Source organism: Callorhinus ursinus, unplaced genomic scaffold (assembly GCF_003265705.2).
Source record: "Callorhinus ursinus isolate GAN/ISIS: 27379988/994484 unplaced genomic scaffold, GSC_fseal_2.0 scaffold39, whole genome shotgun sequence".
NCBI classification, from domain to species: Eukaryota; Metazoa; Chordata; class Mammalia; order Carnivora; family Otariidae; genus Callorhinus; species Callorhinus ursinus.
This window is the reverse complement of record NW_027397101.1, coordinates 464602-478406: the sequence shown is the minus strand read 5'-3', so window position 1 is coordinate 478406 and position 13805 is coordinate 464602. Positions and strand designations below refer to the sequence as shown.

Sequence of the window (13805 nt, the reverse complement as noted above, 5' to 3'; positions counted from 1 at the left end):
TCCTCAATGAAACGTTCCCATTTCTAACTTTTTGGCAAATCAGTGTGCTCTGCCTCTATAGAGAGGTGATTTAGGGATGACATTAGTAAAAGAAACAGAATTTTTCTACAATGTAAAGACTGTATTTTTATTCTAGAACTTTAGGGAACTGATTAGAAATAATTTTTGAGATTCCTTTCCCCCCCTTCTAACTGTAGCATATAACATTGTGTGTTTTGTATGATAACATTTCGGAATTCTATCTAAAGATCTGTTTGCCATGGGGTTCTTTTTTTTTTTGTCCAGGATTGTCGCTCAGTCATGGGAGCAAAAAGGATTTTCAGAATTTATTGAGAGCTTCCCAGTGATTTTGATATCTTTAGCTGTTCTTTGCCATGATCTAGTTTAATACTATTTTGTCTAATTTATACCATTTACTAAATATCTAGTTTTAATGTTATTTTACAGCCAAATGGTCAAAGTGCCAATCCTGTCTTATTATGTGGAAGGAACAGGGACTATTATTTTAAATGGTGTGTTTCTCCTCATCTGTAAAATAGGGCTTGAAATAGATGAGGTTGAAGCTGTCTCTGCAGTGAAAAGGTGTGCGTCCTCTTGCATTTCAGAGCCCAGGACAAGGCAGCCATGCAGTTGAGTGAGCTGGAGGAGGAGATGGATCAGAGGATTCAGGCAGCAGAACACAAGACGCGGAAAGATGTGAGTTTGTGGGATTGGCCCAGTCTTTCTGCGAATCCTGATGGAGTGCCTTTTACAGACCGGGCACTGGGCAGGGGCTCTCAATGAGGGCATTTTTGGTGGTTGTGGTTTCGGGGGTAGATTAAGGAGAGAGATAATAAATAATCAAATAAAGTAGATAATTTCAGTAGCTATGAGTGAAGAGCAAGTGTGGTCGACAGCCGTGGGGAGAAGAAGTCGGGAGGTCAGGGGCCTCTTTGTGGGGGTGCCGTGGGAGCTGAGGCCCGAGGAGGAAGGCAGAGCCCCCCTTGGGTAGAGGAGGGTGGCTCAGCTTTTATGCCACAGTCTCCCTGACCATGTCCACTGCCAACTTTAAATTTCTAGATTGCAGGGAAATTAAAATTCTCTCTGTGAACTTCAGTGTTTTATAATGGAATGTACTTTATTCATCACTGAAGGAACTCTTACGGTTGAAAGTTGTTACCTTCAATGATTTCTGTAGAAGCAATACTTGTCCGTTTTCCTTATAAACTATAGCTGGGTGAAGGCTAATGTTGGGGTGGACGTTTTCTATTCAGTTGTCCTGTTGCGTCTGAGAGGCAGCAGGATGGAGTGAGAAGGGCCTGAGCATTGACATCTGATAGGCCTTTAGTGTGCTTCCTGGCTCTGCCTTTGCCTGGGCAGGTGGTCCTGGGAAAATAACCGGACCTCTGACCTTTGTGGTACCATTTTTAGAATGGGGTAATGCCACCAACCTGCTTCACGGAGGTCCAGCCTGGTGATGTGTATGAGTGCCTGGCACCATGGCTGTGGCCGGCTTGCTCTTTTCTGTTGCTCTTCGTGCTTTGTGTCCTTCCAGATTCTTTACCTCAGACCGCTTTGTTACATATATGACTTCGGGTCTCTTTGTCGTCTTATCTCTTAATGACCAGTTTAGTAACTGTTTGGAGGTCATATTCAACAGAGTGAGTGGCTCGGAGTCCATGGGCCTGCGTTAGTGCAGTGGAGAGCCCATTCTTCTGTGAGCACTCCATTTGTTGTAGTCAAGAAACAGGAAAATCATATACTCTTTTCTGCCTTTTTCCCCTCTCCATCCATTTAATCTGTGCGCTCCTTCCTTCGTCGTACACTTACCAGGCACACATGCTCTGCTGCCATCAGTCCCACCACTTCTTCCGACCAAGTACATGAGGAGCAGACCTGTGGTTGGTGTTGGAGCCCTGACCAGGGCCCCCTCTCCTTGTAACTTCATGTGCGGTTCATTATAACATCTGGCTCTGCTCGGCTCCCTGCGACTCTTCACTGCACAGCACTGGTCCGGCATGATCGTCCCTCTTCCTTCGCTCCATCTGTTTTCTTTGCCCCTCCTTCCCGTGTTCCCCAGCTCCGCCAAGCGCAGAGAAAATCTCCCCTTAATGCTCCCTCGCAGTCCTCTGACCTTATTCAGCTCTTCCTGACCTTGACTCCTGTTGTACCTACAGTGTTACTCCATTGCTCCGGGTAAGTATTTTAGGTGTGAAGTAGAATTGACATTCAAGGAGCTGCACAGGTTTACAGTATCGAAGATGGTAACACTGGGTGGACCCATGCACCGTGAAACCGCCACCACAGCCAACATCATGGGTGGATCCGTCCACCGTCTAGGTTTCCTCAGGCCCCCTCCGCATGCCTCCCTTCCTCCCTCCTCTGCCCTCCTTGCTCGGAAACCACTGGGTATCTTCTTTGGTGAAATATCTGTTAACATCTTTTGTTCACTTTAAAAATTAGGTAGTTTTCTTGTTATGGAAGGGTTTTTTTTGTTTGTTTTGTTTTAAATACAGGTTTTTTTAAGATTTATTTATTTATTTTAGAGAGAGAGCGCGCACGCAATTGAGCAATTGAGCAAGAGGGACAAAGGGAGAGGGGAGAGAATCTCAAGCCAACTCCACACAGAGCCTGACGACCTTGAGATCATGACCTGAGCCAAAACCAAGAGTCAGATGCTTAATCGACTACGCCACCCAGGCGCCCCTGTTAGGGAGTTTTGAGAGCTCTTTATATATTCTGTTTTTAAAATTCTCGTCCACACTGTGACTTGTCTTTTCAGTCTCCTAACAGTGTATTTTGAAGAGTAGAAAGTTTTCATTTTGATGAAGTCCAATTTGTCAATTTTTCTTTAATGGATCAGGCTTTTTGGCATCTAAGGAATCTTTGCCTAATCCAAGGTCACAAAGATTTTTCTGCTGTTTCCTTCTGTAAGTTTTATTTGTTTTAGATTTTACATTTAGGATCCATTTTTGGAAGATATGGATCGAAGTTCATATTATTTTGCAAGCAGATATCCAGTTGTTCTAGCACTGTTTGTTGAAAAGACTATTTGTTCTCCATTGAATTGCCTTTGCACTTTGTCCCAAATTGGTTTACTGTATTTGTGTGGCTTTATTTCTGGGCTCTCTGGTTTGTTCCATTGATTACTTTATGCCAATATTACATTATTTTGGTGACTATTGTTTTATAATAAGTCTTGAAATCACGTAATATTAGTTCAACTTTGTTGTTTTTCTTTTCTTTTTTAAAAATTTTATTATGTTAATCACCATACATTACATTACATCATTAGTTTTTGATGTAGTGTTCCATGATTCATTGTTTGCGTATAACACCCAGTGCTCCATTCACTGTGTGCCCTCTTTAGTACCCATCACCAGGCTAACACATCCCCCTACCCCCTCCCCTCTAGAACCCTCAGTTTGTTTCTCAGAGTCCATCATCTCTCATGGTTCATCTCCCCCTCCGACTTACTCCCCTTCATTCTTCCCCTCCTGCTATCTTCTTCTTTCCTTTTTTTTTTTTTTAACATATAATGCATTATTTGCTTCAGAGGTACAGATCTGTGATTCAACAGTCTTGCACACTTCACAGCACTCACCATAGCACATACCCTCCCCAATGTCTATCACCCAGCCACCCCGTCCCTCCCACCCACCCCACTCCAGCAACCCTCAGTTTGTTTCCTGAGATTAAGAATTCCTCATATCAGTGAGGTCATATGATACATGTCTTTCTCTGATTGACTTATTTCGCTCAGCATAACACCCTCCAGTTCCATCCACATCATTGCAAATGGCAAGATTTCATTCCTTTTGATGGCTGCATAATATTCCATTTTATATATAGACCACATCTTCTTTATCCATTTTTCTGTCGATGGACATCTTGGCTCTTCCATAGTTTGGCTATCGTGGACGTTGCTGCTGTAAACATCGGAGTGCACATACCCCTTCAGATCACTACATTTGTATCTTTGGGGTAAATACCCAGTAGTGCAATTGCTGGATCATAGGGTAGCTCTATTTTCAACTGTTTGAGGAACCTCCATACTGTTTTCCAGAGTGGCTGCACCAGCTTGCATTCCCACCAACGGTGTAGGAGGGTTCCCCTTTCTCTGCATCCTCGCCAACATCTGTTGTTTCCTGACTTGTTAATTTTAGCCATTCTGACGGGTGTGAGGTGGTATCTCATTAAGGTTTTGATTTGGATTTCCCTGATGCCGAGTGAAGTTGAGCACTTTTTCGTGTGTCTGTTGGCCATTTGGATGTCTTCTTTGCAGAAATGTCTGTTCATGTCTTCTGCCTATTTCTTGATTGGATTATTTGTTCTTTGGGCGTTGAATTTGATAAGTTCTTTATAGATTTTGGATACTAGCCCTTTATCTGATATGTCATTTGCAAATATCTTCTCCCATTCTATTGGTTGTCTTTTGGTTTTGTTGACTGTTTCCTTTGCTGTGCAAAAGCTTTTTATCCTGATGAAGTCCCAGTAGTTCATTTTTGCCCTTGCTTCCCTTGCCTTTGGCGATGTTTCTTTGAAGAAGTTGCTGCCGCTGAGGTCGAAGAGGTTGCTGTTGTGTTCTCCTTTAGGATTTTGATGGACTCCTGTCTCACATTTAGGTTGAAAGAACTTTGTTGTTTTTCAAAATTGTCTTGGCTATTTTAGATCCTTTAATTTCCATAGATTCAGCTTGTCAGTTTCTTAAAAACAAAAACAAAAAAACAAAAACCCAAACATTCTGGGGGGTTGATTTGGTTTCATTGCATTTATAGATCAATTTGGGGAGAAGTGGCATCTTAACAATAATGAATAATTTGATCCATAAACTGGATGTATTCTCCATTTATTTAGGTCTTCTTTAATTTCTCTTAGCAATGTTCTGTAGTGTACAACATAAAGATCTTATAAATCTTTCCTCAGATTCTTCCTAACTATTTGATATTTTAATGCTACTCTAAACAGTGTTGTTAAAACTTTCAACTTCTGGTTGTCCATTGTGAATATATAGAAATACACTTGATTTTTACATATAGATCTTATGCCCTATCTTATTTGTTTACATTGTTCACACTCAGCAGCTTTTGTGGTAGATTCCGTCAGATTTTCTAGGTAAATGGTATGTAATCTATGAATAAAGACAGCTTTACTTCTCTCTTTCTGGCGTGAATGATCACTTTATTTTTCTCTCCTTATTGCACTGGTTAGAACAAGAAAAGGGAGAGCAGACATCCTCGTCTGTAATTTCTCTCTCAACAAGAAGTATGATGTTGGTGGCATGCTGTTCATAGAAGCCCTTTATTGAATTTTGCGCATGTTCCTGGTTGGCTAAGAGTTGCTTTAATTAGGAATGGAATGTTGGATTTCATCAGATGTTTTTCTGTATCTTTTGAAATGACAATGGCTTTTTTCTTTTTTAGAACATCAATGTGGTGAATTACATTGATTTTCAAGTATTAAAATACACTTGTACTCTGGGGATAAACCTCATTTATTTATGATGTATTTTCATTTTTGAATCTTGTTGAATTCATTTTGCTAAATTTTGTTTATTATTTTTGCATCCATACTCATAAAAGATACTGGTTTGTGGTTTTCTCTTAATGTGTTAGATTTTTGTAATCAGGCCAGTGCTGGTCTCATAGAATGATTTGGGAAAGCTTCCCTCCCTTTCACTTTCCTGGAAGTTTGTGATGAGTTGGTGTGAACCACTACCATCTACCTAAGTTACTGTAGTGACCCCCTACCCGATCTCTTGGCATCTTGACAGGTTGGGAATGGAAAGAGCTACATGGTGATAATTTCCTTTATTGAGCTCTGAATAAAATATTTTTAAACCATAAAAGTTGTTTAGGGTTGTGGCCCTGGATTTAGTGAGAAGACTTGCCTAGCTACATCAGGGTCCACTTCAATGCCAGGAAGGCTGTCCGAGGTAGTGCCTCATTGGGAGGCTTCCCGTCTTCATCCACCTGTGAAGTGGCAACATTTGCTGCCTCACCTGTAGAGCTGGATAAAGTCAAGAGATGTGCTTAAAAAAGGTTACCATGAGTGAAGATGTTACTCTTCTCCTACACATTTCCTCCTAAGCATAGAATATTTAATTTACATGGATTATTTAATTTATATGGATTATTTAATTTACTTGGGTAATTTAATATAATCCTCACATTAATCCAATAAGGAAATGAAGGCTCCAAGTAAGTTGTCTCAGCTAGACAGCCAGTAAGTGGGTCGCAAGACCCTGTAACTCAGGCAGGTGTCAGACAGGGATCATGTCTCCCCTGCAGAGAGGCCTTACCTTACCCCTGTCGAACTCAGTTCCTGTCACATCTCCCTGTCAGTTTCTCCCTGTATTACTTCCTGAGATCGTCTTTACCTCCTGTCTTCCCCCACCGGCATGCACATTTGTCTGCCTTGCTCCTGCTCTGTCCCCCTGTGCTCAGGTCTGTTGGTATATAGTAGACTATCAGGGGATAGCTGCACACTCAATTTCACTGGCTATTAACATAATTTATTTGAATACTAAACATAGGGCACAAAGTTCCATACTTTGCGAAGAGAAAAAGGACATTTAAAGATGTCTGGGCTCCTGGGACCTGCAGCCCCTGACCTCCTGGGGTGCCCCTTGCCATTCACTGATCCAGGCAGGACACATTTGAGAAGAACCAGCCCATGTGGAAGCACTTAGCATAGAAATTTGCAGGTGATGTGATTTGAATTCAGATAAAGGTGTAAGCTCTTGGAAAAGACAAACCCACCAGACCTTCCTGGGCCCTGATGACATGATAGGGTTCAGGCAAGCACTTGGGCCCTTGGCTCTTGCCATATCTTTTAATTAATAACAGCAATAACTACTTAAACTAGTTAATAGATGTGCCCTGGCCTCCTGTCACAACATGAGTAATAGTCTTAGAGGCGTCTCTCCAGGTGATGTGTGCATGTCGGCTTTCACTTCCACAGGTTTCAATTCCAAAAGAGCTGTACCTCCAAAGTCATTTGGTTTACTTCCGCCATCCCTTCTTGCCCTCCCTGTGTGGGAGACTGGGGATCAGCCTTACTTTGACACAAAACATTTCTTGCTCTGTGGGGCTTTGAAGAAACTGTTTAAATCAGTACAATCTTTTTTTTTTTTTTTTAGGAAAAACGTAAGGCTGAGGAAGCCCTCAGTGACCTCAGACGTCAGTATGAAACAGAAGTAGGGGATCTACAGGTGACAATAAAGAAACTCAAAAAGGTATGTTTGTGGCAGCGAGGCTTCTAGGAAGAGCCTTGGTGTATGAGTGTGTTTAAGTTATTAGCAACTAAAGGCATTGGGAATCATATTAAAGCAGCATTTGGAATCAGATTTCAGAGTCAAACTGGGCTCCCTGGAAAGATGGATTTTTAAAGGTCCCTGATTTTCTTTTCCGTTTCAAGGGCAACCTATCTTCTGCACAGGTCTAATAAATATTTCTGACCCCTTGAACAGTTGTCCATCAAACCCTAGTTTTCCTTCCTCAGGTGCCCTCAATGCCCACATGCTCAGCTCTGCTCATGACAGAGGGATCCTGTCTTTACTGGTCACGTATGCCTGTATCCTTGCCCCCAGCTAACCGCAAGGTGCATGGTCAGTATTCAGTGAATATTTATTAGATGAAGTAAATGCTCTTCTTCTATGCAGAAAGTTCCAGATCTAGGGGACCCCTGATCAGCAGGAGGTGGGAGAGAACTTGCTGAAATGTGAGCAAAAGTTTGATTGGGTTTGGCCTTTGCTGTGTTTGGTTTCTAATGAGTAGGGTGTGTTTCACCCAGTGGTATGCTGGTAGCTACTTAACAATGGGCTCTGGAGGGGGAAGGGGGTCAGGGAGGAATCTGTAATATTTGCTGATTTCCACGGTGTTAATGCTCTCACCATTAACAATTTCAAGCTACCAAGTTGACATGACTGAGTGCAGAGTTTGGGAAGAGATGCGTCACATTGGCTCTCCCCGGCCGGCACAGGCTCTCTGCTGCGTGGTACTGGATCCACCTCTTGCATGTGGATCGTCTCTATAATGAGTGGAAATACCTTGGCTAAACTGAAAATAGATACTTAAAAAAGAATCATCCTTGAAAGTGGCCTTGTGACTTTGGGCACATCACTTTGCTTCTCTGGTTGTTCATGTGATAACCTTTAATGCTGTCTCCAATGTTTATATTCAGTGAGATTAAGGCACGATTAGCTGTATTTTGTAGACTACTGCAATTCAAACCTCTGGGATTATTAAAAATCTCCCCAGTAACCTTCTTGGGAAATTATGATCACTGTCAACCTTTTCTCTAATTGACAGAGGCCATTAGACGAGACATAAGATACTTGAATTGCAGAATTTGAACGGACTAGTCCCTTGTTGATGCCAGAGTCACAGATTGTCCTAACCCCGGTTCTCAGTTATTTTCCTGTCTTCCCACATCTTTAGGCTAGAAGCAAGTTAGGCAGAAAAGATGCAAAATTTCTTGCCACGGTGAGGCATATGATGACGACCACATAGGCCCTGAACAGTGAGAGTCAGAAGTGATGGGACCGGAGTTCTCATCGAGACGATGCTACTTTCTTCCTGCTGTACCTGGGACAATTGGCTTCATTATTTTACCATTTCGTTTCTCATTTGTAAAATGGGATTAATAATTGACTGTCCTGCTTAACCATAATAGCTGAGATGTTACTGATTTTATAGTTTCTTCAGCTCTTTTTCATAATTTTTAAATTTAATTCTCAAACGTTTTCTGAGGATAGGTTAAGTCTCCTGCTTTCACAGCTGAGGACACTGAGTTCTCGAGTCACAGAGCTCATAAGCCATGGAGTTGTCTTGCTACCCAGTTTGCACTTTCTCACTTGTACCAGACTTCCTGCTGGCTCGGGAGGCTTGTTCTGCGAGAGAACAGATGGTGATTTACGTGAGGGAATGTTAAAGGCTTAAACTGGAAAAGTTTACAAATTGCTATGACTGCCATTACCCTATGCCATGGATTCTGAGGAACTAGTTTTTTCCCTCTAGTTTTTTTTTTTCTCTGAAATTAGCATGCATCTGAAAAAATCAAGGGCTCTTCTCAGAGTCAGCCACGTGGCAGTCATGACCTCAGTGTGTGAAAACCTTTAGTTGAGGCATCTGGTAAGATGAAGAAAATCCAGCATCAGATTACTTAGGCTTTGACTTAGAATTGATGAAATACAGCATTCATTTTGGTCAGTGCATAACTACTCAGTTAATGGAAACCCACGGATTCTCACCATTCCCAGGGACTGTCAGGAAACAAAAAGACATTTTTGTTGCCCATGTTAGAGATCTCCTGAGCTGGTTTAAAGTCTGGTAATACTAACAAGTCAACCAGAAAGCAAAGCTCCGGTATATATTCATAGAGAATTGTGTGTGTATGTCACTAGCTTCCTATCACACTTAAATGTTATTGATTTCAGTTATTTTAATAAGCATTTACTGGAGTCACTGTGAAGAAAACAGGTGAATCTGACACTAACTCTGCTGTTAAAAATCTTAGACTCTGGTAGGAGAAGTAAGGCATTCATAAATAATTATAATACAGGATAGAAAGCGTTAAGCGCAGATAAATTTCTAGGAGAATACAAAGGTCCAGACTCATAGGCAACATAACTGAAAGGGCAAAATTAAATCACTTAATAGTTGAATGGTTTCCCAAAAGGACTTTTCAGTTGTTTCGAAAGAAATCATTAAGCGATAAAACCCCCTTTTTAAATGCTTAAATTATTGAAAGCAAATTTTCAAATCCTCATGGATTATATGTAGCTTAATGATTTACAAAGTTGTAAAATGTTGAAAATTGAAGACTTTTAGAATTCCCATATCTGTATATTCAAGGATACTCATAAACTTAACTGAATCAATCCAAAGTGAGTTTGTAAATGCACAGCCTTTATTTGCTCTTTCAGCTAGAAGAACAGTCGAAACACGTAAGTCAAAAAGAAGATGTGGCTGCATTAAAAAAGCAAATTTATGATTTATCAATGGTAAGAATCACCTTTCATTTACAGAAATACATTTCCTCTTCAATCACTAGACATAATCATGCTGTTTATCAGTGTTCTGGGGATGGAGAGAAATTAGTACTGCAGTTAGAGAAACCTTTGACCAAAGGTGTTATTCAGGCTTTTACCCTCAAGGATGCCCCACCTGTTGTGAATGCTTTTATTTATTTCTTGCTCAAAGCAATGACGGCATGGCCCTTGCACTTCACATAGTTAACCCTGCATTCCTGCAACTCCAGCTCTGGTCTGTGCCCCTGGCTTTGTGAGATGAGGTTATAATTGCCCTTTTCTTCCTCCGGCGTTCCTCTCTCTGCCCATTTCCCACCTTGATGACCCTATCTTTGGTCTTTCTGTTGCCAGGTTGTCAGCATTTGCATCTGTTTTTTCATCATCATTAAGTTGTCTTTATTTTGTTTGTAGGAGGACTCTAGAAGTTTAAAGCCACTAGTGAACATTTCCTTTATTAGGACTCTAAATATTCTCATTGCAGAGCCCAGAAGTGAGCCAGCTGTGCCATAAGTGTGTTTCTTTCTCTCCAGTCATTATCCCCGCACCACTCAGAAGAGAAGGCGCCCAGCCTCATGGTCAAGTTGGAGTTCCAGATTCTGCCACTTCTTAGTTGGCTCTGTATTTGGATCATGACTTTCTTGTAGAATTGCTTATTTTTCTTGCATTTCCTGGTTGAGTTTTTGGTTTCTTGTAAAAAGAAACTCTGGCATCCTCAGGATACCATCCACTGATGCCTTCCAACTTTTTTTTTTTCTTTTAAATTCTTCCCAAAGCATGGAATTTGTTTTTTCTCCTTGAAAATGTTAATTCTGGAGTCTACAAAATTTCTGTTCTTACTGGACTGATAGTTTTTTAAACTCACTACCCATATGTCATCCTGGAATTTCCGAGCATTTTAGGTAGCTGGTGTAGGATTCCTGTGCAGCTAGATAAATAGATCTGTTTACCTCGGGGCCTCCTCCCTGAGAGAGTGTCTTCCTAGGAGCTGTGTGTGTGAAGCTGGCTGTCAGGCCGGGGGACCCCTGATGACCAGAAGGAGTGGGATATGGATATTCAGAGAGAAGCCTCAGCGCACCGTATAGGGGTCATTCGGTTCTTTGTCTATTTTTTTTTTTTTTAAGATTTTATTTATTTGTTTGAAAGAGAGAGAGCAAGTGAGGGCAGAGGGAGAGGCAGAGAATCTGAAACAGACTCCATGCTGAGCACAGAGCCTGAGTGGGGCTCTGTCTCATGACCCTGAGATCAGGACTTGAGCCCAAACCAGGAGTTGGATGCTTAACTGACAGCGCCACCCAGGCAACCAATTCAGTTCTCTTTAAAAAGACAAGCCCTGTCTCACAGCCTTGGGAATCGACTCTATCTGCTATTCTTTGTGAGTATTAGAGGGGATGGCCTGGGGCTGGCGGCCGTGTTCCTTAATACACAAATTTAACCTCTGTTTTTAAGCCCCATTTCTGACTGTTTGGGGGTTCTGCCTGGCCAATTGCCTCCTTTGCTCTATAGTACAGTCTTCCCCCATGCCTCTTCCAGACCTCCTGTGCTCCTGCTCTCTTCTCTTTTGTCAGCACATTTCCACCCAGTTTCCATCTTCCATAAATGTATTTAATTCATTTGACTGTTGGGGGGCCCTTCTTGCGTTCTTGTAACTTGTATTGGTTTATTTCATGTTATTTGGCATTTCATGTGAATGGGGTCTTTAAAGGGAAAGAAGAGTGCTCAGTCCATCATTTTGCACCAGAAGCCTCCAATGCTTTTTTGTTTTCTGTTTTTAGAAAAACATAGACATTTTTAAAACTACACTAGTTTATTTTAAGCACAAAACTTACAGATGTTAGGTGATAGGATTTATTGTAAAAACTAGCCGGTCTGCCTGGTGATAGGTACTATTAATTCCACAGAATATTTTCAGTAGATTCATAGCTCTCATTGAGTAAAACAGATGTTTACATATTTGATCTGAGTTAATTTGCCAGTAACATGTTAAAATATGTCATGATCATGTCTTGACTGGTGTTTTTTGGCACCAAATGTCAAACATTAAAAAAGAGAACAACTTCAAGGATTTAGCTTTTTGTGACTTTAATACTTTATGATAATTTCAAATCACCTTGAATTGGTAACTAGTTCTTTGAACACCAAGATTTGAAGAACTATGGAGATACGGGTTTGGGGTGCGAGGTTCTGCTACACTTGACTCTCCTGGGTGGAAGATGCCCCAAATCTAATGGCCTGTGCTGTTCCTTTTCTCCAGGAAAATCAGAAAGTTAAGAAAGATCTTTTAGAAGCACAGACAAACATAGCCTTTCTTCAGAGTGAATTAGATGCTTTGAAAAGTGATTATGCCGATCAGACTCTGAATTCAGAAAGGTATGAAACTTTGCATTTCAGAAAGGTATGAAACTTTGGAATGTTTATTTAGATGACCATCTGTGTGAATGAAGTCAGCTACGTAATCATAAAGGGTTATTTATTGACCTTGCTGGTATGTTCTTTGCTTTCCAAAGATACCACTTTCAGTGTCCTATTTCCTGGTGATTTTTGTGTTTTAAATTTTTTTTTACAAAAAATACTAATTAGTTTAATTATTGACTGCTTTGGAGAGTGCAGGGCTTAATAGATGTTTGAATTACTAGGAACAGAAGAATATACCTAAAGTGTCGGGAATCAGTGCTAATTGAAGTGCACACACGCAGGCATGCATTTATGTATATATGCAAATACCTATATAAATACTTGAATATATATATATGGATATTTATAAAGGTATTTACATTCACATATTTGCATGTAAATGCATATATGGATATATATGCCTACAAAATACATACATACACGTGTGTGTGTGTGTATAAACGTACACTTGGGAAAAATATGCTTTTTGTTTTGTTTGCTTGCCAACTTTAATCACAATTAAGGTCCTGTAATGGTCAGCAGTGAAACATTTAAGTACTTACTGTATACAGGTTCCTGAGCTACAGAAGGAGTTATGAGTGTGAAATAAATATATATATATAAGCAAAGATGTGATCTCTGCTCTGTGAGAACTTCAGATTTGTGGAGAAAGTTACAAAGCTGAAGGGTTATGGAGTTCACGTAGGAGCTCAGCAGTGTCAGAAACAATCCCAGCAGCAGTGGCGCAGGTTGGGTCCTTTGTCATGTGATGGTAGATAGTGTCCTTTTGATTCAGGAGCAGTGAAGAGCTTCATTAAAGAGGAGACGCTTGAGGTTGGCTTGGGAGGAGCTGATTTGTGTTGGTCAAGCGGGGGGCAGGGGTAATGTGCGTAGAACTTTCCTAGCATCAACTTTTATGATCCACAGAATACCCTATGAGATAGGGACTTTTAGTCTCCCCATTTCAGAGGGGAGAAGAGAATCTCAGAGCTGTTCCAGGTGAGGCAGTAAGCAAGGCAGAGGCAAGAACAGAGAGACAGATATAAGACTGGTTTGGGGAACAGTGGTCAGACCTCTGGACAGGAAAAAGTATTTTGAATGGCAAAGTAAAAGTTAAACAAAATTTAAAAATTTAAAAATTTAAAAGCTAGTTTAAGGTTATAATGGAAGGGCCCAACATTTTTGGCTAAGAAACTTAAATTCCTATCATCAGTTGGGAACCTCTTAGCTTTATCATCAAGAGAGTGAGCAGACAGGTTATTGTAGATAACAGTTGAGAGCCTGAGAGTCTTTGGTTTGTCTGCTTAGAAATGGGGCTGAGGCGGAATAGGGGCTGGTGGTGAGTGGCTAATGTTCTCAGGGGACGTTATAGGGAGGAGACCAGGGCTTTGTAATAAAGCAG

At 41.0% G+C, this 13805-nt stretch overlaps 1 protein-coding gene across 1 annotated transcript in view; it reads left to right on the top strand.

The window, feature by feature from the left end:
- Window positions 1–13805, top strand: part of RASEF (RAS and EF-hand domain containing) — an 85646-nt gene that overhangs the window by 44582 nt on the left and 27259 nt on the right. The window contains exons 3-6 of the mRNA XM_025851656.2: window positions 606–696; window positions 7121–7216; window positions 9908–9985; window positions 12264–12379. Of these exons, the coding sequence (XP_025707441.1) occupies window positions 606–696; window positions 7121–7216; window positions 9908–9985; window positions 12264–12379 (381 nt within the window). The remainder of the gene's footprint in view (window positions 1–605; window positions 697–7120; window positions 7217–9907; window positions 9986–12263; window positions 12380–13805) is intronic.